Source organism: Vipera berus (assembly GCF_964194415.1).
Source record: "Vipera berus genome assembly, chromosome: 2".
Classification (NCBI taxonomy): Eukaryota; Metazoa; Chordata; class Lepidosauria; order Squamata; family Viperidae; genus Vipera; species Vipera berus.
The window spans coordinates 240,383,202-240,410,660 of NC_138203.1; the positions used below are offsets into that span (position 1 = coordinate 240,383,202).

The 27,459-nt window shown below is 40.5% G+C and overlaps 1 protein-coding gene across 1 annotated transcript in view; it reads left to right on the forward strand.

Moving 5' to 3' along the window:
• The window catches only part of FGD5 (FYVE, RhoGEF and PH domain containing 5), a 177,424-nt gene that overhangs the window by 81,153 nt on the left and 68,812 nt on the right, over positions 1–27,459 (forward strand). Inside the window, exons 4-5 of the mRNA XM_081318088.1 lie at positions 19,872–19,930; positions 20,042–20,072. Coding sequence (XP_081174214.1) covers positions 19,872–19,930; positions 20,042–20,072 — 90 coding nt within the window. The remainder of the gene's footprint in view (positions 1–19,871; positions 19,931–20,041; positions 20,073–27,459) is intronic.

Genomic DNA, 27,459 nt, shown 5'->3' on the forward strand with positions numbered 1-27,459 from the left:
AAAGAGGACATACCTTTTCCCTTCCTTTCCCCTTAAATCTGCATTAAATTACAATTGTAGGTAAGGGGGATATTTTACATACATTATTTTGCTTTGTATTCATACATATTTTCAAGGAAGCAAACAGTTACATAGATGGAATATCACAAATCAGCCATCTCCTATGGGTACATCTTCAAGGGCATTAAAAAAACCAGTCTAGTAGGCAAAATCACTGTATTATCCTCTATTTATCAGTCTGTCTTATTGTATGGTGCTATGTATCAGATCTCTGTTGCTGCTTGATAGCTTGCTGTTAATTGTTTATTTCCTTCCCTGCTAAAACATTTGGATATACTTGTTATGTGGAACATTTGTAAGCAATCATAGTCACAACATATAGAATAGCTAACACTCTGCATTTCTTTCTTGAAGTGGTAACAATACAGATGGCTTTCTGTAGTCATATTCTTATTATCTATGTTTTAATATATCCACAGTGGCTGAACAAATAGTTGCTGTAGTGAGCTTTCAATTGTGGAGAAGGAAACTATTAATTGAGAAGTTTATTCTTCCTCCCTTAACCATCATCTGTCCAATGTATTTGTTCCTCTTTTTCTTTGCTTGGATGTGGCACATCATGTAACGTCATACACAAGACTCAGTATGGTTTCCTTAAGGCCACCAACCTTCAGAGTGGCTCACTCAGCTGATAATGAAAGAAGTTCCCTCTTGGTGCCATATGGTTCATATTAGTTATCTGCACAGCTTGTTCAGAAGTTGGAAGGTCTTGCTACCTATAGCTTCTTTCAATGACTGCATGATACTTATGGTAGGGATTGATTCTCACTCTGTTAAAGCCTTGAATCACAGCTTTGGTGACAGTGATTGGTGCTACTTCTGAAAGCAGTAGGAGTACCACATAAGTATTTTCCCTGAAATGTTGTGTTTCCCCTTAAGGTTTTCTGTGCCATAATTCGGGGGGGAGGGTGTTTTACCCTCAAAACAAAAACATCCTCTTTTTTCCTTTGGCCAGGCCTGTTCCTTCTTGGTTGCAAGAAAATTTCACATCTATGCTAACAATTGGTTTAGATGCAAATCTAGAATTGGGCTTTGATTCTCTATAGAACCCCCCCCCTTTTTTTTTTTTACTGGAAGCTCCATGTTGAAGCAAACATGTTTGATGTTCAGATTTCCCAATATTGAAACAAGATATATGAAGACTAGTTTTTATGATGAAATTTGTGGACGGTTGAAAGAAATTAACAGTCCTTACCCCATACTATATCACATTATGGAGTATTCTCTGAAAGCAAGAGTTCATACGTTTGCTTATACCTTTGCACCCAATTCTGTCCATCCTCTTTTGTATGAAAAGAGGCAGAACATGTGAATAAATGAGCATCACATGTGAACATGCAGCAAGATTTTTGCAGTAAACATTAAACTGGATTAATGTGTTACAAGAAACAGTGCTAATGTTTCTAAATTCAGGTTACGGATACTTAAATATTATAATATAAATACTGAAATTATATTTTTATACATTAGGGAGAATCCTGTTTGCCACTTACTCTAGATACAGAAATAAGAGAGTATTGTTCATTATTTTTAATTACTGCCTAGAGTTTTAGTGCAAAAATTAATGTGACCTGTGGAATAAGAAGCAGAATTTTCTTTTGTATATCTACTTAGCTTAATTACCGGTATTCTTTAAAGGGCGATCCATTGATGCTAAAATAAAAAATAAGGAAAGAAAAATATTACAGTTTATATTTCTTAATGTTCTACCATACTACAACTATCATCTATAACTGGAAGAAATTTCTTTCCAAATTGAAGGATTCAGTGAAAGCAATTTATATATTGGAAGTTGCACTGAACTTTACATTCTGTTTAGACTCTTTTGAGTCTTTCTGACAAGCAACATCAATGGGGAAGCCAGATTCACTTAACCACCGTGTTACTAACTTAACAAATACAGTAATTCACTTAACAAACTGTGGCAAGAACATTTGTAAAATGGGGCAAAATTCACTTAACACCTGTCTCAATTAGCAACAGAAATTTTGGACCCAACTGTGGTCGTAAGTCAAGGACTAGCTATATAATGCATATTAATATTCAGCCGATTGATTCACAATTTGCACTGAAGAAGTATGTTTTAAATTCAAACAAAAAACAACCCAATCTAAGGAGGATGCCCTAAAAGCTATTCCAGTATTCTGAAGACCATTTCCCCTCTCTGTGTAAATGGAACATATGTGTTGTAGAGCTTCATCGTAAGATCTTGAAATCATCAATTAACCAGAATTGTTAAAGTCTCTACAACGGGGCGCTGCTGACAGCTTATTTGCTTGGCTGGCTTTAAACCTGGAAAAGCTTTACAGTGAAATGACTATGCACCAAATATTTAAAAAAATAAAACCTGAGAGAAGTATTCTATATTCCAGAATGCCTCCAATGTAGCTTTTTATTTCTAGGAGGGAAAACACCACCCTACATTTCAGGAAATGAGAAGACCTTGGTATAGAAGTGGTTTAACATGCATAGATACTGTACTTGGTATCTGGGTTATCACTGGGAGTGAGACATAGCTCCACTCCACCCCAGTGAGGTGCCAGAAAGCTATGGCAATGGGGGACGGGGTGGTGAATAATCACAGAATGCAGAACAAGCCTGTCTGCAAATAAAGGAAATAGCAGGCTAGGCCACAAAGAACCGAGCAACAACAGCCTCACTTTTGCAGTTTGTCAAATTGTCTTTACTGTTCCTTATCTTTCAATTGGGTGGGATTGGTTTCCAGGCTCCATTAATCATTCTGTTTTGCAAACCTTTGACCTTCATATAATGAAGCAAATACACAGTCTTTTTTTTTTTAAAAAAAAAAGACTTTAAACATATGCTATATTTTTGTGGGAGTGAATGTCCTTCTAAGGAAGAGACAAAATTAGAAACTTTTTTTCCCCACCGGAGGTTTAGTGTAATTAATTAGATCCTCCCACCCCAGCAAATGATGTGGTCTCTCCCTCCAAAATGGGGGAAAGTGTCAGAATTTCCAGAATGCAATTTTAACTTGGAAAGAATATTGCTCATACATTTTAGGAATTTCTTTGCTTCAGATTGGTGGGCAGTTTATTATATGTTTTAAATAGGAACAATACAATGGTGAAACAAACAATACAGAATACAGTAATTTTGAGAAGCAGACTAATTCTCTTACTTTCCTTTATGATTACAGTACATTGTTTAGCTCTTGTTTTGTACAGACTTGTTTGAGATTGGCAACCATATCAATTGCATAGATGATAGATAGATAGATAGATAGATAGATAGATAGATAGATAGATAGATAGATAGATAGATAGATAGATAGATAGATAGATATTGAAGTCAGTGCAAATGAAAGTAAATCCAATCAATATCGCCGCTTTCTTTGCAGGATAGATTTGTGTTAATAAAATATATTATATTTTAGAGACAGAAGGGGATTAGACTTAGTTTTGAAACTGAAAAATGTTCCAAAGCCAACAATGGGTTCAGTTAATGACAATGGGATTTGCTTAATGACCACAGCATTTACTTAGCAACCACTGTGTTCACTGCAAAAAAAAAAGTTTGTAAAATTAAGTCAGTTATTTGATGATCCATTTTATGACACTCATATGCTTAGCACCATAATTGATTTGCTCCATTATGGTCATAAGTCAAGGATACTTATAGTACAAGTATTTATAGTACTTATTGTATTTATAGTACTCAACCCTCATCTCTTTGCCCACCATGGGTTCTCCAGAGCCAGTGTTATATCTGTATTAGGCCACTTCCAGTCAGAGAGTAAATGTAAGTTTACTTGTAAAAATGCTTTTGCTGCTTGGGTTAGAAAAGCAAAAGCTCTGTTCCAACTCAGGATCCTAGTACCTAGGGCACCTGAGTCAGAAAATTGTTTCCTGGCAGTAAAACTACAACAATAAAATTTTAAATCACCAACAGCTTGCTGTCTTTTCATGACATTAATTCAGCTACCCAAAGCAACCACTTCACTCTTCTCTGAGCAAAAGGTTTATGGTTGGTGTTATTCATTTACTATATCAGAGCCAGAAGATTTTAAAGATATTATTTTTTTTTCCATACGATTCAGCAACAATACAGTATTTTATTCCTGGAATAATGTTACTTAACTTCAATGTGCAATTCAGATTCTTAGTAAGATTCTTATGCTAATGTTGCAAGCTTTCATTAGCATGACCTAGTAAGTCCCTAGTGCACGTTACAACCGAATCCTTGCCCCAAGCGGTTTTCAGGAGTGTCTGTATCCATGTATGTGTCAAGAAATCAATATGGCATCTTCACTGTGTAGCCTCATCCTTTTTGTTCACATACCAATGTCATGTGCTTATACAAAGACTTTGTATGGTTTTGGCCACCATTTTGGCTTTCTTGAACCTTCCACTGGGAAATCCCTGGCTTTAGCAAGCAGGAGTGGATCCTTAGGGTAGTAAGTTGGAGATCTCAAATCACTTCTCCTGGAACTATTTAAATCTTCACAGCCTAGTTCCAATTCCTGCCCTAGGATAATATGATTATTTGTCTTCCAAGGGGGCACCTCACTTAGTTACACCTCCCAACCTCCATGTGTGTGTGAGAGAGAACTCCCTGTTGCCTTTCTGAGGGGAAAAAATTGAGTAAAAATATTGAAATAATTGTTATAGCACCATCACCTGGCACAGAGAACATCAAGACATGTAACCTTAGATAACAGACTTTCTCTTTCCCCTACCTACACTCTGTGGTTTGGGAGATAGAACGATCTCCTAAGAGATAAAGAAAAGTCAAATCAAATTTTACATCTGTGACTCTATCTCTATTGTCTGTTATACAAACAATATTGAATTTAAGCAGACAGACCAAAGAAGTTACATTTAACATAGCTTTATGCTGCCCAGAGTCCATTGGAGCTGGGAGACTTATAAATTCAAATAAATAATAGCATAACAATAAATAATAGTTTTATTATTTATTTATTTAAAAAAAAAACAATCTGAATGTTATTCTTGGAGCTCCCCCAGCTCAGAAGGTAATTCCATCTAATTGGCAGTGGCAAGGGACGTCAAAAAAAAGTCCATATGACAATTATAACTCTGTGTTCGAAGTTCCACTCGTTATTATTTTTTTGCAGGCACAGCAATTCTTTCTTGTCTTTTAAAAGAACAAACCTTTTTTTTTTCTAGAAAGAGAGGAACTGAGGGATTCTCTCAGTACAGGTGCTAAAGCCTATGATCAGAGAAAAAGCATGTCTGGCATCTAAACGGGCAGTTGGGCTGCAATACTGTGAATGCTGCCTTTCTATTCACCATATGAATTTTTGGGCATGAGTTTAGTGAGGTTATTTTATAGCTAAAATACTAAACTGATAAGAAGATATACAACACTTTTATCTCGGTTCTTGAATAATTTGGTAACCATTGTCGTTATGGCATTTCCTGTGGTTTGTAGTTGTGATATGCATGTGGATGAAATTGGGGTTTTTTTTTAATAGTCTTTGTTTCCTCCAATAAATCTTTTCTCTGATAAATCCAGTATTTTGACAGGGTATCTTTTCTAATACTGAGAACTGATGTTTAATGAATTACAGGCCTCTAGACCAGTGTTTTTCAACCACTGTTCCGCGGCACACTAGTGTGCCGCGAGATGTTGCCTGGTGTGCCGTGGGAAAAATTGAAAAGTAATTATAAAATACTTTCTTTGTGTTTATTTGATTCCTATTCAAGAGAATTACTTTATATATAGTCAATATAGGCACAGAGTTAAATTTTTTAACATTTTCTAATGGTGGAGTGCCTCGTGATTTTTTTCATGAAACAAGTGTGCCTTTGCCCAAAAAAGGTTGAAAAACACTGCTCTAGACTGTTGAGTTTTTTTATTATATGTTTACATTTTTAATATAATTGTTGCAATTTACCACATTTTGAATTAATTTACAGATAGTTTTTGATCACAATAGAGCCAGTTGTTAAGTGAATTTAGTCCCATTTTACAATCTTTCTTCCCACAGTTGTTAAGTGAATCACTGAAGTTGTTAAATTAGTAACACAGTTGTTAGGTGAATCTGGCTTCCCTATTGACTTTGCTTGTCAGAAGGCCGCAAAAGGTGATTACATGCCCTGGGACACCTCAACTGTCATAAATGTGAGTCGGTTGCCAAGCCTCTGAATCTTGATCACATGACCATGGGGATGTTGCAACAGTTGTAATTGTGAAAAACAGTCATGAGTCACTTTTTTCAGTGCTGTTGAAACTTTGAGCGGTCACTAAATGAACTGTTGTAAGTCAAGGACTATCTGTATTTGCTTGTTTCGTGTATTAGAGAGTGTTTGTGATTTAGACATGGGGAAAAAATATCCTTCATCCTGATTGTGTCAACTCTCTCTTGCTACCACAAAGTGAATCTGAGAAGGAAGAATGCAAAACATTTGCTCCTGGGCTAAAGAGTATCTGGCAGCAGCTATTATTAAAATAAGTGGCAGGTTCAGCATTAGGACCTTGATAGTTGAAGAGTCTGTGCCACCTACATCTCTCTTTTCCCAGAAAACTGTCTCTGGACACTGTCGTCATTCCCAGAGTTCATTTCCTGGTTAAACAAACAGCCATTAAACAACATAAGACGGGCAACGCCTAGAGACACTGTCTCAGAACTCCCTAGACAGGCCACGTGGTTCAGGGGTCCCAGTGTTTTGACTTTTGCCTGAAGACAAATTAATCACCAATAGAATTACTAACTGTGACAAACTGTATACAAGAAAAGAGAGTGAACCGCAGGCAGCATGAAATATGCTTCATTTCTTGGCAGCTGTAGGCCAAGCCCATCAGTAGAGGACGTGCAGAGTGGCCAGTGTTGCTACCTCTTGCATCTCACTTCGGCTAATGAACTTCCTCTGTGCCCATGTATATGTATATGTTATCTCTGTATATATACATATACATTCTGATTTGGAAAGATTTAAATCATAATAATAGGTTAGTCCTATTGAAATGTTTCAGAAGCTCTGTTTATTTTTTTATTTGATACATGATTCCTGACACCATATGGTAGGCACTGACAACTTTTTCTTATTCAGGATCATGGGAAAATTAAATTACATTTCATAAGAGATCACAAAAAGCAAAATTATTATGAGTAATTGAAGCCCCATTTTCTTCATGCAAATTCTACTAATATATATTGTCAAACACTCAGTGAATGCTAACATTTAATTGTGATTCCTCAGATTTTAAGAAGTCAAAAGAAATATATTTTTTCTGTCATTTATCTCTGGTAAAATTCTTTTTTCACTTCCACTGCTTAATAATTAAATGCCATAGTAAAAAAAATAATATAAACAATGGTTTGTTTAAAATCTTTTAGACATTTATCAGAATTTGTATTTTATGGCTTATCAGGGACCATAAGATTGTATATAAAAATGTACAATTGTTCAGACAGATTTACTTTTCTTTTCTCCTTCTTACAGAAAAGTAACTGGTTTACTTATAGTAACTGGTACATTTAAATTAACTGTATTGTTTTATTCCCCTTCATGGATTACTGCCTTGTTGTGGCGAAGGGGCTTGCGTAATTCAATGAAGCTATGAGCTATGCTGTGCAGGGCCACCCAAGACGGGCAGGTCATAGCAGAGAGTTCTGACAAAACGTGATCCACTGGAGAAGGAAATGGCAACCCACTCCAGTGTCTTTGCCATGAAAACCCCATGGACAGTACCAAAAGGCAAAAAGATATGACACTGGAAGATGAGCCCCTCAGGTTGGAAGGTGTCCAATATGGATGGTGAAGAACAGGCTCCAACTGAACCCGGCCAAGACCGAGTGGCTTTACGTACCAGCATCTCGTGTAGTCCAGGATGTTCCATCTTTGATTATGGGGGGAGAGGTGTTACTTCCCGTTGATAGGGCGCGCAACTTAGGCGTCCTCCTGGATGCACGACTCAGCTTAGAAGATCATATAGGAGTCGTGGCCAGGGGGGCATTTGCCCAGGTTCGCCTGGTGCACCAGTTGCGCCCCTATCTGGACCGAGATGCTTTATGTACAGTCACTCATGCGCTCGTTACCTCCCGTGTTGATTACTGCAATGCTCTCTACATGGGGCTGCCCTTGAAGACCACCCAGAGACTTCAGCTGGTGCAGAATGCAGCTGCGTGGGTTGTGATGGGAGCATCCCGATACTCCCATATTACACCCCTCCTGCGTGAGCTGCATTGGTTACTGGTTGCTCTCCGGGTGAGATTTAAGGTGCTGGTTCTTACCTTTAAAGCCCTACATGGCTTAGGCCCGGGATACTTGCAGGACCGTCTGCTCCCAGGAATGACTTCCCATCGCCCTTTGCGCTCACACAGAGAGGGCCTCCTCAGGGTGCCGTCGGCCAGACAATGTTGGCTGGCAACCCCCAGGGGGAGGGCCTTCTCTGTGGGGGCACCTGCCCTGTGGAATCAGCTTCCCCTGGAGCTCCGGATGACCCCAGACCTCCGGTCCTTTCGTCGTGACCTTAAGACATTTCTTTTCCAACAGGCCGACCTGGACTGATGATAATGGGATTTTTAATCTGGTTTTAAGGTTTTATTAATTGGGGCTATAGATATAGTTTAATTTTAATTTTAATATTTGTATTCTCTTGTATTTTATTGTTGTTAGCTGCCCTCAGTCCTTTGGGAGATAGGGCGGCATATAAATCCCAATAAATAAATAAATAAATAAATAAATAAATAAATAAATAAATAAATAAATAAATAAATAAATAAATAAATAAATAAGAAAATAAATAAATAAATAAGAAAATAAATAAATAAATAATAAATAAATAAATAAATAAATAAATAAATTCCAATTCCAAAGAAAGGCAGTGCCAAAGAATATTCAAACTATCGCACTATTGCACTCATTTCACATGCTAGTAAAGTTATGCTTAAAATCCTACAAGCTAGACTCCAGCAGTATGTGGATCGAGAACTACCAGAAGTACAGGCAGGATTTCAAAGAGCCGGAGGAACTAGAGATCAAATTGCCAACATACGCTGGATCATGGAGAAAGCTAGAGAGTTCCAGAAAAACATCTACTTCTGCTTCATTGACTATGCTAAAGCCTTTGATTGTGTGGATCATAACAAACTGTGGCAAGTCCTTAAAGAGATGGGCGTACCAGACCATCTTATTTGTCTCTTGAGAAACCTATATGCGGGCCAAGAAGCAACAGTGAGAACTGGACACGGAACCACTGATTGGTTCAAAATTGGGAAAGGACTCCGGCAAGGCTGTATACTGTCGCCCTGCCTATTTACCTTATATGGAGACCACATCATGAGAAAGGCAGGGCTAGATGAATCAAAGGTTGGAATTAAGATTGCTGGGAGAAATATCAACAACCTAAGATATAAAGATGATACCACTCTAATGGCAAAAAGTGAAGAGGAACTAAAGAGCCTCTTGTTGCAGGTGAAGAAGGAGAGTGCAAAAGTTGGGTTGAAACTTAACATTAAGAAAACCAAGATCATGGCATCTGGCCCTCTCAATTCCTGGCAAATAGATGGGGAAGAAACGAAGGTAGTGACAGATTTTATTTTCCTGGGCTCCAGGATCACCGCAGACGGGGACTGCAGCCAAGAAATTAAAAGATGCTTGCTCCTGGGGAGGAAAGCAATGGCAAATCTAGACAGCACGATAAAAAGCAGAGACATCACCCTGCCAACAAAAGTACGTATAGTCAAGACGATGGTCTTCCCAGTTGCAATGTATGGCTGTGAAAGTTGGACCATAAGAAACACTGAGCGCCAAAGAATTGAGGCCTTTGAACTATGGTGCTGGAGAAGACTCCTGTGAGTCCGTTGGACTGCAAGGTGATCAAACCAGTCAGTCCTAGAGGAGATCAACCATGACTGCTCTTTAGAAGGCCAGATCCTGAAGTTGAAACTCAAATACTTTGGTCACCTAATGAGAAGGAAGGACTCACTGGAGAAGAGCCTAATGCTGGGAAAGGTTGAGGGCAAGAGAAGAAGGGGATGACAGAGAAAGAGGTGGCTGGATGGAGTCACTGAAACAGTAGGCATGAGCTTGAATGGACTCCAGGGGATGGTAGAGGACAGGAAGGCCTGGAGGAACATTGTCCATGGGGTCGCGATGGGTCAGATACAACTTCACAACAACAACAAAAATTGTTTTACTAGATTATTTGTAAGTTTTTCAATGTGGAGATTTTCAGTGCTATGACTGCAATTTGATCTTTAGGAATTCTTAACATTCTTGGAAAGATAAAAACCAAAAGTGGTATGATAGTTTATTGGTCCTTTATTATTTATACTTACTCATAAGTATAGGAAAACAGATGATCATCTAATTTTCATATGACTACAGCAAAAAAATAACTGACAAATCTTTTACATTCTGTAAGCTGACAGATTCCAAAAGTAATACACAACAATAACTTTACAATTATTTGCAAGGAAATGTCTAAGTTTAAGCTGCCAGTGGAGCTGAGGACTGCCCCCAACCTCCGTTCATTCTGCTGGGGCCTGAAGACCTGGCTCTTTGAGCTCTCTGGCCCAGGCTGAGGATTAATCTATTTTAACTGGGGTTTTATTTGCACAGGGTTAAGTTTAATCTTTTTAAAACTGGTTTTAACTTTTGTATTGTTGGTTTTTAATTCCCTGTAAACCGCCCTGAGTCCTCAGGGAAAGGGCGGTATATAAATGTAATAAAATAAAATAAATAAAATAAATAAATAAGGGTAGGCTTAATAATTTAAATAGGAGGAACTGTGTTTGATAGTGGCCTGATTCTTCAGTTAATGAATAATATTGAGATGGTAATTCAATTTGAAAGAAGCTCTATTAATATACTAGACTACTTGCCTTCACTGCCGTCTGATTTGCTTCTGTAATGGATTAAGTCTGATCAGTAAAGCACTTAATGGCTTGAAATTCCAAAACCTTAAAAAAATTGTCATCATCATTTTAGCCATTGTCTATCCACTGTAGGATGAAGGGCTCTTCCGCATGTTTCCAACCTATACTATATGGTCCTGAGCTTTCTTTTGCCAATTGGGCCCTCAATACTTGCTAATGTCATAGATTCATCTTGTCTTTGGTCTCTTTCGTAGATGCTTTTTATCAAGTGGGATCCATTTTATGACTGCCTTGGTCCACCTGCCATCAGTTCTTCTTGCTAGGTGACCATCCCATTTCCATTTCGATTCTTTTGCTCTCTTGATGATATTGTATACTTGTGTTTGTTCTCTAATCTATGTGTGGGTCTTTCTATCTTGTCTTGTAATACTGAGCATGTGTCTTTCCAACCTTCATACCACTGAAGGTTGGTATTTTATAATCCTCGCACCAACTTTATTCGGGATCTTGCTGAAACACGCTTTTGGAACTGCAACAGAGGGTATTTATCTCTGGACCACATCAGACAGAAAACTCTTTAATCTCTCTAGATTGAGAGCAAAGTCTAAAGTCCAGCTGAAATGCCTACGGGATTTCCTCTTCACTGATGATGCTGCCATTACTGCTCACTCTGCCGAAGACCTTCAATAACTTATGGACTGCTTTAGCAAGGCCTGCCAAGACTTTGGACTAACAATCAGCCTGAAAAAAAACCACAAGTCATGGATCAGGACATGGATTCACCTCCCTGCATTATAGTCTCTGGAAAAGAACTGGAGGTCATCCATAACTATGTGTACCTCGTCTCAACTATCTCTGACACTCTCTCTTTAAATACTGTGCTGATTAAACGTATTGGTAAAGCGGCCACCACATTTTCCAGACTTACAAAGAGAGTATGGCTTAATAAGAAGCTGACAGAACATACAAAGATCCAGGTCTATAGAGCCTGTGTCTTGAGCACACTCTTGTACTGTAGTGAGTCTTGGACCCTCTACGCACGGCAGGAGAGAAAGTTGAATACCTTCCATATGCGCCGTCTTTGATGTATTCTTGGCATCACCTGGCATGACAAAGTTCCAAATAGCGCAGTCCTGGAACGTGATGGAATTTCTAGCATGTATACACTATTGAAACAGCAACGTCTACGCTGGCTTGGGCATGTCGTGACAATGGCTGATGGTCAGATTCCAAAAGATCTTCTGTATGGAGAACTAGTGCAGGTAAAGCACCCCAGAGGGAGACCAGAGCTGCGATATAAGGATATCTGCAAGACAGATCTAAAGGCCTTGGGAATGGACATTAACAGCTGGGAAAACTTGACCTCTGATCATTCAGCCTGGAGGCTAAAGACGCAGCATCTCCTTCTCCAATTTGAAGAGACACTTGTGCGGCAGGCTGAGGCAAAGAGGCAGTCCTGGTCCCAGCAAAACTTGGGGGCTGGACAGGGGACAGATTGTATCTGCCCTCAGGGTGGAAGGGACTGCCATTCTTGAAATGGCCTTTTTAGCCACACCAGATGCTGCTTTAGGACCTCTTTCCAGAGCATGATACCATAATCTCTCATTGATGAATGAATCCAGTTTATACAGGCACCCATCTCATCAAAGGCAACTTTATACTTTTAGTTTCCCCTGAAATTGACATATAATTGGTGACTATGAAAAAGAAGAGCAATTTTCCTCAGGTTTTCAATGCCCTCCTCTCATTCAAGAGAGGATTGTTTAGTGCTCACATCATCATTGTTTTGACATCAAGTAAAAATTTATTTCTTTTTCTCTTCCAATCTTTTAATATCAGCAGCATTTCCTTTTCTCATTATAAGATGACTCGCTCTTCTTCTGTGTTTAATATTCTTTCTATTGCATAGAATTTTAATTTTCCTGGGAAATCTTATAAAGAAACTAAAGAAGCAATTAAAAACATTTTATCTGACACAATAAGGAGATACAATCAACATGAGTAAAAAAAGGCAACAGATAGAGCACAAAATCATAATACTAAAACTGGCAATAAAAGAAAGTGAAATTCTGAAATCCTTTTTTTTTCTCCCCAATACCAAGGAGAACAAAAAAGGCTACATTTTTTTCTTTATTTGTTTTTTTTTACCCACTAAAATTGAGATAGCCTTGATTTGGAAGCAATGATCTTACTTGTACAAACTCTTAAGGCTTTATACCAGGGCAGTATAAGAAAATAACATAATATATGATCGCAATCAAAGAATACTCAGGAATACAGTAACACCAAAGAAGATCTTACATCCCTCAAAGGGAACCCCCAAAGAGATGAGGGCAAACAGATCCTTTCAAAACAAGCAAACTCTCTTGATTAAGCCTGCACTGAAGTTTCATCCCATGGGGTTTTCTGACTAGCTCACAGGTCTGCAACCCGCGGCTCTGGAGCCGCATGTGGCTCTTTCAGCCGTCTCCTGCGGCTCCCAGTCTTCTGCTATGTGTAGTCCAAAAAAAAAAAAGTGGGACTAAAAAAGTTCAACCAATCAATTCAAATATGCAGGGTAGGTACATATCTCGCCTTGGCTCCACTTTTCAGTCAAAGCCTGTTCTGCGCATGCACGCATGTACGCGCATGTGCACACAATTTTTGTGGCTCCCAGTTTTTCCTTTTGTGAGGGAACCGGTTCCGAGTGGCTCTTTCACTGTTTCAGGTTGCTGACCCCTGGACTAGCTTATATAAGCTTTGAAACATAACTAAGTACATGTGCTTTTCACTGGCTTCCTCTCACTAGGGTTCATCAAGGGCAAAGAGGGTGAAATCATCAAGGTAAAGAACTATTAGCGCAGAAAGGTTTTTTTTGACTGTTGATGGGAAAGAGCATCTTATTCTACAAAAGTAGAGGACAGGGCAAGACAAAGGAAAACCCAAATATAAACCTTTAGTGACTTAAATAAGTGGTTGCTTAGTTTTATACTATATACTCAAGCATTACATGGGAATACAGGTAGTCCTCGACTTTATGATCACAATGGAACCCAAAGTTTCTGTTGCTGAATGATACAGTTGTTAAAGTGAATTTTGCCCCATTTTACAACCTTTCTTGCCACAGCTGTTAAGTGAATCACTGCAGTTGCTAAGTTAATAACATGGTTATTAAGTGAATCTGGCTTCCTTATTGACTTTGTTTGTCAGAAGGTCACAAAAGAAGATTATATGACCCTGGGACACTGCAACCATCATAAATATGAGTCATAAATGTGGGGGAGTGGGAGGGTCCAGAAAAGGGAAGAACCCCACCCCCAAGATATTAGGTATGGCTACAAATCTAAGCCCTCCCCCCTTTTAACACCTTGCTGCACCCACCACCTTAACTTTTTTATTCCCATTCCACGGATGCCCCCAGCTTAGCAGATTATAGTCATGCTATTAAAACCTCCATGATTTTTTTTAAAAAAATAACTAAGCAATTAGAAAAAATATAAGGTTTTTTAAAAAAATCAATTAAAAATCCTAGCAGCAACTAAGCAAAAAGTAAAAAAAAAGAAAAAAGAATTGGGATCAATTAATAATCAAAGTCTCTCTTAAATAATTTTGTTTTGAATAATTTTCTAAAACGTAATAAGGTAAGGGCTTATAATGCTGGTGCTACAATAAAAAAAGACCTCCGTTTTCCTTACTTTCATGGCCATGGGGAAGAGTTAGCAGATTCTTTCAGGAGCTCTGTCTCTATCAGGTTAAAAAAAAGGAGACCAAAGGTGGTAGGAGACGCTCTCTGGAGAAGTCATTGCATGGATGTGACACAACAAAACATGTTAGAATTCAGGGCGGTAAATTTATATTGTGTTGTATTTTGGTTTTATACCTTTATACCACCTAAAATCTATATTATATGAAATAACTAATATTAATAATAATATAAGAATCCTGCTTTAAAGAAGCAGGCGAGACAGCGAGTTAAACGATTTAACTTTTATTCCGAACCAGGCAAACAACAGAAGAGCATGACTCTTATTTATACTGGCAGCTGTCAACCGGTTAGCCAATCAGGGCTGAGCTGGTTCCCGCGCCGTACGTCTCCTCCAATCGGAGCCGGCTGATTTTGACAGCTCGGAGCTGTCAGTGGTGGCGCGTGCAGAACTGTCAGTCGGTTGCGCCTGCGCAGTTCTGTCCGGCAGCTTTTGACAGCTGTCAAAAGCTGCCGCGGCTTTTACCTCAGCCCTGTTAATCTCTATGTGTGAATGCATAACAGTGCATAATGAATACATAACAATGTGAATAACATGTGAATACATAACACCCCTTACCCCTCCCTCTGATTGAGTTGATTTTTCCCCAACTGTTTCTTTTTTGGGTTTCCCCATTCGAAGTCTTGTAAGTATGCGGGGGGTCTTTTTATCCTTTCGGAGCGCCGGGGGGTTGTCTCGGCTGGTTGTTCCTTTTCCCCAGGCATATCGTAGACTGGTTCAGGGGTCGTGGGGTCTGGTTCCGTCGTTTCAGCGTCGTTTGGGGTGGGGTCTTGCAGTGGTACATTCTGGTCGGGGGGGTTGTGGCGTGAAAGTGTTTGCGGTGGGGCTTCTGCCTGCATTTCGTCGTTCCCCCTTTCCCCTATATTTTGCGGGCTGCGATGCCGGAGTTGGTCGATGTGTCTGCGGATGTGGGAATTGTGTCCCGTGTCTATGATGTATGATAGGGGACCCGTTTGTTCAATGACAACCCCCTGTGTCCATTTGTTGCCCCCCCCCCGTAGTTCCTTGCCCAGACAGCTTGCCCTGTGCTGAGAGTTCTATGCTGGAGGGGCAGTTCTGGGTCTGGAGGGGATCTGTCAGGATGTAGACGGTCCAGTCTGGTAGTTAGTCTTTTGCCCCAGCGGAGCTCTGCTGGAGATTTCCCCGTAGTTGTGCATGGGGTGGTGTGTTGAGATAAAAGGAATTGGGCCAGTCTGCGGTGGCAGTTGCCGGAGATGATTTTCCGCAGTGCCTCTTTGGTTGATTTTACCATCACCTCTGCCAAGCCGTTCGAGGATGGGTGAAACGGAGCCGTGGTGGTGTGCCTAATAGAGTTCGCCGTTGTGAAACTCTGGAATTCGTAGGAAGTAAATTGGGGGCCGTTATCAGAGACTATTACATCTGGAAGCCCATGTGTTGCGAACAACCCCCTTAGAACTTGTATTGTGGCTGCTGAAGTTGTGCTAGTCACTGGTGCCACCTCCAGCCATCTCGAATAGCTATCCACGACTATTAGGAATGATTGTCCCTGGAATGGACCCGCATAGTCTATGTGGATACGAGACCAGGGTGTCTTTGTAGTTTCCCATCTGTGTATGGGGGCGTGTGGCTGGGCGGCTCTAACAAGTTGGCAGGAATAGCAGCCGGCTACATGTGTTTCAATTTGCTTGTCTAATCCTGGCCACCAGACATAGCTTCTGGCCAGAGCCTTCATTTTGACGGTCCCAGGGTGACCTTCGTGGAGGCTCTCTAACACTTTGAGTCTGTGTTTGTCAGGTATGATTACCCTGCTGCCCCATAATAGACACCCCTGATGGGTGGATAATTCCTTTTGCTTTAAAATATAAGGTTGGAATTCTGGGTCTGGGGGTGTGCATTGCCAGCCAGACGTGACATAGTTTAAGACTCTGCCTAATATTTTGTCTGCAGCTGTGGCTGCAGAGATGTCTTTAACAGATAATGGGCATTCTGGCAGGTCTGAAATAGCCAGTATCTTCCCAGCTGGTGCTGGGTCTGGGTCGACTATTGGTTGGGGCAGTCTGCTAAGCCCATCAGCATGGCCCATGGATTTCCCTGGCTTATATTCTAAGTTGTATGAATAGGCTGACAGAAATGTAGACCATCTCAGGATGTGGGGAGATAATATTTGTGGGGTTAGTTTGTTTACTGTAAAAAGTCCTAATAGGGGCTTATGGTCCGTAAAAATGGTAAAGGGTCGGCCGTATAGGTAGTCATGAAACTTTTTTACGCTAGCCACTATAGCTAAAGCCTCTTTATCAATCTGAGCGTAATTACGCTCAGGTTTTGACAGCGTTCTGGAATAGAACGCTACAGGGATCTGCGTTCCCTCCTTAGTTAAGTGGCTTAGGACTGCTCCGATGCCGTAGGGAGAGGCATCACAAGCCAGACATAAGGGCAGTTGTTCGTTAAACAGGGCTACCGTTGCATTGCTGGTGAGTAAGTTTTTTAGTAGATTAAAACTTTTATCATGCTCAGATGACCAATTCCAGGGTTTGCCTTTATCTAAAAGCCTGTGTAGGGGTTCGGCAATTGAGGCTTTATGGGGCAGGAAGGTATGATAAAAATTAACTAACCCTAGGAAGGCTTGCAGTTCTTGTTTATTTTTAGGGGTTGGTGCTGTTTTAATGGCTTTTATTTTTGTTTCAGTGGGGTGAATTCCCTTAGCATCAATTTTAAATCCTAAAAACTCTGTTGAAGGCACCCCAATGGAGCATTTGTCTCATTTTAATTTGAGGCCAGCCTCCCTGAATCTAAGAAGCACCTTTGTTAATTTGTCAGCTAGGTCTTTTTCTGATTCCCCTGCAATTAGGATGTCATCGAAATATGGACAGACCCCGGGGATCCCTTTAAGTGTTTTTTCCATGATTTCTTGGAAGATCCCCGGGGCTGCAGAGATGCCGAATTGAAGGCGGTTAATTTTAAATGCTCCTTTGTGGGTGACGATTGTCTGAGCTAAAGCGGTGTCAGGGGTGACAGGCAGCTGTAAATACGCCTGCGCCAAGTCTAACTTGGCAAAAATGGCGCCCGACTTAATGGCCGCGAGGATGTCTTTGACAGCCGGGACCGGGTAGGCATGGGCATTTAATGCGCGGTTGAGGGTTGCTTTATAATCGGCACATAATCTTATTTGGCCATTTGGCTTAATTGGGGTCACTATGGGTGTCTCCCACTCCGCCCCTTCGACTGGTTCTAGGACTCCTAAGTTAGTTAATCGGTCTAGCTCAGTTTCTATTTTTTCTCTCAAGGCGAAGGCAACTCTTCTTGCCTTGATTCTGACAGGCATTACATTAGGGTTTAATTTTAGCGATACAGGCGGTCCTGTGTACTTTCCTAGCGAGCTGTCAAAGACGTCCGCGAATTGAAGGCAGACGGTTTCTAAGTTTGACAGCTGAACGGCGTTGACGCCTGTCAACGCTATCCCTAGCGCCTCAAACCAGTCTAATCCTAGCAGGCTGATTCTGTTTTCCTGGGTTACTAATATAGGGAGGGATCCTTTAAATTGTTTGAACTCCATGGGGACGGAGCCCTTCCCCCGGAGTTTAATGGGCGTTTTCTGAAAATCAGCTAGGCGGAGTTTGGTGGGTCGAAGGGCGGGCCGTTTTCTACTTTGGTTACAAGTGTCCCTGAAGGTTTGCCACGAAATGAGTGAGACGGAGGACCCAGAGTCCACTTCCATCTCACAGGGAATTCCATGAATCAGAACGTCCACCTTGACTTTGGGCTTAAGAGTGCTGTGGACTGTGTATTCCCCCGCCCTTCCCCTCACATTAAGCACTAGGGGTTTGGAACTGTGCCTGGCCCTGGGTGTGTGTTGGCTCATACCTGCGGTTGTCACTTCCAGTTCATGCAGATTTTCTCGGCTCCGGCTGCGGCACACGGCTTTGAGGTGACCTGTCTTTCCGCACCCGTGGCATTTGGCACTGCGGAACTGACACGTTACTCTTGGGTGGCTTCCGCCGCAGCTGGCACACTTGGCCCTGTTTGGCTGGAAGTTAGCGCCCCTCTGATTGTTGGCAGGCCCCCCTCTGTAGTTGCGTTGCAGCCTGAGCTTTTCGAACCGCCGCTGTACCGCATCGATGTCCATGGAGCCGTCATCTTCCTCGGGACCGCTGAACCCGCCGTCCTCCTGGTGCACGGACCCACTGGGCCCGCTGTCAGGTGAACGTCGGTTGTCACCGTGGCTGTCCTCATATGCAATGACTTCCCTCGCCACATCGGTCATTGTCATTTCTGGCTTGGCGATCAGCTTCTTCCTCAGCCGCTCGTCTTTGAGCCCTATGACGATTTGGTCCCGGATTCGGTCTTCTAAGTCCGGGAACCGACACCGCCGTGCGGCGTGTCTGACCCGGGTTATGAAGTCATTTGCTGGCTCGTCAGGAAGCTGTAGTTTTCGGGCGAAATTTACCCTCCAGAAAAGTTCTGACTTGAGGGGCATGAAGTATTTACTCAGCCCCTCGGTGAGATCGGCGTAGGAGATCGTGGCGATCGGTTCAGGAGTGAAGATTCCCACAGCGGCATCATAGACAGCGGGGCCGCTGAGCCAGAGGAGGGCGGCTGCCTTGGCCCGGTCATCCGTAATCTTCTTTACCACCAGGTATCCTTCTACCTGGCCTAGATGAGATTCCCAGCCTTCTGGGTGGCGGGTGTTGAACTCTCGAATGTGGCCATGGTTCGTCATGCTGTCTGTAAGCCGTGGGTGCAGCTGCTTGCGTTGTACGGAAGTTCGGCTTCCGAGTGACTTCAGCGAGTGACTAGCTCGGGCTAAGGGAAAAAATCTCTTCTCCCCTTAGGTAGTGACTTCAGCTTAGGCAAGCAGGCATCCCACCTTCGTCGCCAGTGCTTTAAAGAAGCAGGCGAGACAGCGAGTTAAACGATTTAACTTTTATTCCGAACCAGGCAAACAACAGAAGAGCATGACTCTTATTTATACTGGCAGCTGTCAACCGGTTAGCCAATCAGGGCTGAGCTGGTTCCCGCGCCGTACGTCTCCTCCAATCGGAGCCGGCTGATTTTGACAGCTCGGAGCTGTCAGTGGCGGCGCGTGCAGAACTGTCAGTCGGTTGCGCCTGCGCAGTTCTGTCCGGCAGCTTTTGACAGCTGTCAAAAGCTGCCGCGGCTTTTACCTCAGCCCTGTTAATCTCTATGTGTGAATGCATAACAGTGTATAATGAATACATAACAATGTGAATAACATGTGAATACATAACAAATCCAAACTATTTGCAGACCTTTAATCTCCTTTGTTTTGCTTTTAACAGAAAGAAGGACAATCCAGAGCTCAACTTGTCGCCCAGGAGCTTGTGTCATCAGAAAAAGTGTGAGTCTATCAGCTTTTAAAAATTCTTAGGAACTATGTAGTGCATTCCACTTTGATTCATTCAGCTCTAGCTGGTTGGCCATTTAGTAAAATTGCATCTCTTTTTCACAGGTATGTGGAAATGCTCCAGCTGTTACATACGGTAAGTAAATCATTTTAATTGTTGAAAGCTAATTGCCATCTTACTTAGGAATAATTTAGGAGACAGAAGAAGCAGTGAGGAGGCTGAGGTGAATTCGGTGAGGGACAGCTTGTCATGAAAAAGAGCTTACTGAGGCATTGCAATGAAGTCTGTTTCAGGATAGGGGGGGGAGGAAGGATGATCCTCCACGTATGCCAAAAATCTGGAATTCTGCATCTGTAAGAATGGTTGGAGAGACAACTTGCCAGGAATTTGTCTAAGAGAATACTTTGCTTGAAATACTTCATGGAGGGAGGAGGAAAAACTGAGGTGGTGATTACCATTGAATAATAATAATAATAATAATAATAATAATAATAATAATAATAATAATAATAATAATAAGAAGAAGAAGAAGAAGAAGAAGAAGAAGAAGAAGAAGAAGAAGAAGAAGAAGAAGAAGAAGAAGAAGAAGAAGAAGAAGAAGAAGAAGAAGAAGAAGAAGAAGAAGAATGATGGAGAGGATTACTGGAGAAAAGGGGGGAAAAGTGACTGCAGAATTCAGCAAGAACACACAGAATCAGAAAGATCTCCAGAGCAGACTCTGTGGTGAAAGGACTGAGCCTAAACTGGAGAAGAAAGACCAGTAAAACATGGCCAAAGTGAAGTCTTCCTCCCAGGTTCAGAAAAAGGAAAAATTCCCCTTCCATTTCTGTAAGGTAAGAGGAGAAGATGAAAGTACTGCTAATCTTCCTAAAAGAAGAGTTAACATAACAAAGCAGTGATTGAGGATAACATCCATGTATTGTAAGATAAGAAAGATTTAAGCCACTAAAAAGCTACAAAATACTTGGTAAACAAATGTGTAACTTGTTGAACTAAGATTGCGTATTAGAAATATAAGAGCCAAGATTCACTTCATTTTTACTTTAACAATACAAATTACTAGTTTGGAGAGGAACAATGTATGTACACCAAGATACGTTGCTATCCCAACCTTCAAAAAAAAAAGTCAGAATCTAACTTTTTATAACTGCTCCTTATTAATTTGTAACTTCCATTATTTTGTGTCTTGCCCTCTGAAACAAGAAAGAGCAGTTCCTAGTAAGTATTGGAGAAGTATTATCATATAATCAATCTAGCTGATTCAATCACTCTTCATTAGACTTTATTTTAGGTCTCTTGATTATTTTCATTGACTTTATCTCAACCTGTTTCTTTGAATAATTGTTTTCCAAGATTTAGAAGCTGTACAAATAATAATAATAATAATAATAATAATAATAATAATAATAATAATAATAAGAAGAAGAAGAAGAAGAAGAAGAAGAAGAAGAAGAAGAAGTAGTAGTAGTAGTAGTAGTAGTAGTAGTAGTTGGAAGCTACCTTGGAGGTCATCTAGTCCAACCCCCTCCTCAGGCAGGAAACCTTATACCATTTCAGGCAAATGGCTGTCCAGTCTCTTCTTAAAAACTTCCAGTGTTGGAGCATTCACCACCTCTGGAGGCAGGTTGTTCCACTGGTTAATTGTTCTAACTGTCAGGAAGTTTCTCCTTAGTTCTAGGTTGCTTCTCTCCTTGACTAATGTTGAAAAGAGCCATGTAATAGGGCAAGCAGTTGTAAAAGTTATGATGCTTACTCTACGTTTTGGATGAGAAGAGAGAATATTTTGTTAAGAGTTGTTTGCCTCGGCATTGGATGGTCTCTATTAATCGCCTCTATAGCTCAAATATATGTTATATACTTGAGAAAAACATTCAGCTGACATTTTAGACTATCAACTCCCACTTAGATGCAGGAGTTTTGCTATTCATCCAGGAACCAATATTCACTAGGAAATATGCTTCATTGATTTCAGTAAGATTTACTTCTGGAAAAAATATACTTAGTATTGCACTGAAAACCCATAGAACAGAGTTCTTAGAGCATGTTTCCGTGATAATAATCGCTATAGCAGTTCAGTTTTGTTAAATAAATATAAGAAAACTGAATGTTGGTAGAAGAGAATATTTGTAACTCAAGTAGTCCCTAAAGATTAAAAACTAACAAAAAGTAATACTAAAAAGATGTAAAAAAGATGTTGAGACTCTAGAAAGGGTACAGAGAAGAGCAACAAAAATGATTGGGGGACTGGAGGCTAAAACATATAAGGAACGGTTGCTGGAATTGGGTATGTCTAGTTTAATGAAGAGAAGGACGAGGGGGGACATGATAGCAGTGTTCCAATATCTCAGGGGCTGCCACGAAGAAGAGGGAGTCAAGCTATTCTCCAAAGTGCCCGAAGACAGGACAAGAAGCAATGGATGGAAACTAGTCAAGGAGAGAAGCAACCTAGAACTAAGGAGAAACTTCCTGACAGTTAGAACAACTAACCAGTGGAACAACCTGCCTCCAGAAGTTGTGAATGCTCCAACACTGGAAGTTTTTAGAAGAGATTGGACAACCATTTGTCTGAAATGGTATAAGGTTTTCTGCCTGAGCAGGGGGTTGGACTAGAAGACCTCTTCCAACTGCATTAGTAGTAGTAGTAGTAGTAAAGAAAAAGAAAGGAAAAGAGAAAAGAAAAGACAAAAATGAAAAAATAAAAAGAAATAGAAGAAAAGCTTTCTGTATTGTTTGCAGGAAATACAATTGCTGTATGGTTACAAAAGAAAAGCTCTTTTTTCATAATCTAAATTTTTCTTCTAATCATCAGATCTACAAATTATGAGTTCATTTTTTATTTCATGCAAAAAAAATCTATAAGAGGTCTCCATTCAACAATAAATTGAGATATTTACACATCTGTCAAACATGATAAATGTCCCTTCATGTTGTTCACCACGATGTAAAAAAAATGTCGAGACTCTAGAAAGAGTACAGAGAAGAGCAACGAAGATGATTGGGGGACTGGAGGCTAAAACATATAGGGAACGGTTGCTGGAATTGGGTATGTCTAGTTTAATGAAGAGAAGGACGAGGGGGGACATTATAGCAGTGTTCCAATATCTCAGGGGCTGCCACAAAGAAGAGGGAGTCAAGCTATTCTCCAAAGCACCTGAAAGCAGGACAAGAAGCAACGGATGGAAACTAGTCAAGGAGAGAAGCAACCTAGAACTAAGGAGAAACTTCCTGACAGTTAGAACAACTAACCAGTGGAACAACCTGCCTCCAGAAGTGGTGAATGCTCCAATACTGGAAGTTTTTAAGAAGAGACTGGACAGCCATTTGTCTGAAATGGTATAGGGTTTCCTGCCTTAGCAGGGGGTTGGACTAGATGACCTCCAAGGTCCCTTCCAACTTATTATTATTATTTCCAGTATAAATGCAAAGTATCTTTATACATTCTAGACAATTTCTCCACGGACATATATCAACAGTACATCATTTTATGAAAATTATATTTATTTGTAATGTAAATTTCAGTCCTATCAACCAAAAATTTTTGCATTGTTCTATTTGTAAAATATATTGTAACCAAATATTTAGCCCATATTACGCAATCTTTCACTTGTTCTTCTGTTTCAAATTTCAAGAAAAAATTATGCATTTTGGCAATAATACGTCCATCATTTGTACGTACCGGCAAGCCAGGATACTCAGAACATCCCATCTCTTAACATCGGGGACAAGTTACTACCCCCTGTTGACAGGGCCCGCAACCTGGGTGTCCTCCTAGACTTGCAGCTCTCCCTGGAAGATCACATAGGAGCGGTGACCAAGGGGGCCTTCTCCCGGGTTCGACTAGTTTGCCAACTACGGCCTTATCTGGACCTGGATGCCTTACGTACAGTCACCCATGCCCTTGTGACCTCTCGCCTAGACTACTGTAACGCTCTCTACATGGGGCTGCCCTTGAGATCCACTCGGAAGCTTCAACTGGTGCAAAGTGCAGCGGCACGGACACTCTTGGGAGCCTCCCGATACTCCCATATCACACCTCTCCTCCGTGCGCTGCACTGGCTTCCGGTTGCCTTCCGTGTGAAGTTCAAGGTGCTAACAATGACATACAAAGCCCTACATGGCATGGGTCCGGACTACCTACGGGAGCACCTTCTGCCAATGTCTGCACCCCACCGTCCTGTGCGCTCCCACAGAGAGGGCCTCCTCAGGGTGCCACCGCTCAAGGAATGTCGGCTGGTGGCCCCCAGGGGGAGGGCATTCTCAGTGGGTGCGGCAGCACTCTGGAACTGCTTGCCAACCAAAATCCGGATGGCCCCCGACCTCCGCACCTTCCGGCGCGACTTAAAAACTTACCTGTTCCAGCAGTCCGGCCTGGCCTGATAGCTCTAATTGGGGTCCCAGTTTGTTTTTACTATTGTTTTTCACTATTGTTCAATCTGTATACCTACCTTACTCTGTACACTGCCCCGAGTCCCTCGGGAGAAGGGCGGTTTATAAAAACAAATAAATAAATAAATAAATAACCCTGTTTCAAGCTCAGTTTTACATTGTTCAATACCATTAAAGCTTTTAGCTACTTTAAACCTTTGTACATAAGAAAAGTATTAACAAGTATATCCTTCCATTTTCATATAATTTCTTAATTTTATATTGCCCTTAAAAAAATCTTAAAATCTTTGAAAATGGGGGCTATCTCAGTGGTTAAGATGCTGGACCTTTCAGCAAGAAAGCCAACAGCCCAGGTTAGAGATGCAAGCTCCATGCAACAGGGTGAGCTCCCATCCTCACCCCAGCTCCTGTGAACTTAGCAGTTCAAAAGGATACAAATGCAAGTAGCTAAATAGGTGCCACTTCAGTGGGAAGGTAACAGCAGTCTGTGACATGCTCGCCACATGACTGCGAAGATGTCTTCGGACAGAGCTGGTTCAATGACCTTGTAATGGAGATGAGCACTGCCCCCTATAGTCTGCAACGACTAGCAGACTAAAATCCACAGGAACTCCTTTACCTTTTTTTTTACTTTAAAAAAAATCTAGTTTATCATGATAAGTTAACCATTTATGTTAACTTACCATTTCATGTCTTAAGGTAATTATTTTGAAATGACATATTTTATATTTGTTACGATAAAACCGAATAGTTTACTTTTTTCAATCTGAAAAGCCATTTTATTCATCAGTTTTGTTTCATATTTTTGTTAACAGCTTTGTCTTCTATTTATCAATCTTAAAACCTGCTAGTGAACCAAGTCATTTTAATTTACCCATTAATATTTCATTTCCCTTTAAATAATCTTCCAGAACCAACACCAAATCAACTGTAAAAGCTCTTTACTTACAAGTCCCCTTTTGAATAGAATAGAATAGAATAGAATAGAATAGAATAGAATAGAATAGAATAGAATAGAATAGAATAGAATAGAATAAGAACGAACCTTGGAGGTCTTCTAGTCCAGCCCCCTGCTCAAGCAGGAGAACCTTCACCATCTCACACAAGTGATTGTCTAGTCTCTTCTTAACAAACCTCCAATGATGGAGTGCCTATGATTTCTGAAGGCAAGCTGTTTCACTGGTTAATTGTCCTCACTGTTAGGAAGTTTCTCCTTAATTCCAGGTTGCTTCTCTCCTTGATCAGTTTCCAAACATTATTTCTTGTCCTGCCTTCTGGTGCTTTGGAGAATAGTTTGATGCCCTCAGAGAATAGTTTGATGCCCTCAATATTTATTCATTACATCCACAATCATCTCATCTTGTCTTATGTCTCTATTCAATATTTCAAGATATTGACCTCTTTTTTGTATTTCGCATAGTTTGGTTAGATTATTTGAAGGCAAATAGCACAAACGGTAAATTTTCATTCTTTTTCAGATAACAATGTTTTTCTTATCAGTTTTCTTTGTACAGGTCTGCAAATTCACAAATATTAAAGAAAAACTTTATAATAATTTTTCTAACATCCCTCTCTCTTATGCCAATACGTTGTTGAGTGTTTTGTGTCAAGTCACCATTTTAAAAATGTAGAGTATGACTAGGATCCTCAAGGCATTTTTCATCCTTTCTTGTCAGCTACTTTTAGAATGGGTAGCTTGTGTCACAATTAGGCACAATAGTCTGTTTTTGTGACCTTGCAACTGCAAAATAAATCTGTGTCTTGGGGGAGGGAAGGGGACAAACTTATTTCCCTTTCATTGTCATTTTTTCCCTGCCAACATCACATTCTGGAAAGAAAAATACAGTTTTAAAAAGTCTTGCGTCTTCGGTTACATTGCAATAAAGAGAACAAAAGCACACCACACCCAGATTTGAAAGAAGAAAATTATTATTTTCTTAAACTCTAAGGAACACCTTTCTTTGTCCATCACCCCTGTCCCCTACCACCCACCCCCCGCATACTCTCTCTCTCACACACACACACACACTAGAATAGATCACCACCCCATTCAGCATAACAGAAAAAGTTTGGCCTTTTAAGCAGAATAGTTTGATTGATTGCCAAAATGATGACATTTACATACACCCATTCTGCTATTCAACTGAAAGACTGGAAACATTGTATAAGCTTAAATTTTACATCAACTGGTGTGGCTCAAAAATAAAGAGTTTGGTGTTAATCTAGAAATTTAGCTGCTATTTACTTGTTTCCAATTACTAGCTCTTAATAAGAACACCATCAAACAGTTGTGGTTTTGGCAATAGGCAAACCTAGTTTCAAAAAGAGCATACTTAGAACAACATCTAGGCATCATGCTCATTAGGGAATGACTGCAACATGAGGGATAAATTTCTCGTATGTACAATCACTGAAAGTACTGCGGAGAGAATTTGCACCATCACCGGAAATCAACTAATACAAGACTCCATTGTGAAATCAGTTGACACGTTAAACTGCCAGGTTGCAGTCTGTTCGAATTAGCTGGTCTGGCCTGATGGGGGATTATGGGCTTTTAATTGTTTTTAATCTGTACTTCTGTTTTAATTGGGCATGGATTTAATTCTTTTTAATTTTTGTATAGTGTTTCTTATGTATGCCCTGTGAACCGCCCTGAGTCCCACCAAGGAGAAGGGCGGTATATAAATCAAATAAACTATAAACTATAAACTATTAAATAGGCCAAATGAAAATCTGAGGCTATCTTAACAATCCTACACATCATATACCTTATCGACATTATAAGAAGGTTCACAGTCCAGTGAGCTTTTTCTTCTATGTATTGAGATTGACATGTATCGAGGCACAAAATCCACGTATCTGATACAATTCCTACCAAAGGACATTCTCATTTCATTATAGAATAACTTAAGCATCATTTTTACACATGTCCATGGTAGTTCATTTTCCCTGGAATGGGGGTCAGGGTGGGAGGAATAGAGGAGAGAGTAACAAAGTGGTTCTTGTAACACACTTCCTGTTTCTAAAATGGATGGCTGAGAAACATGTCTAGTGGAGATCTTAGAATTTCTTTGTCAGATGAAGGAAACTGCCCTATTGTTCTGCTGTCCTCAGGAATGTATCCATAGTACTAGCT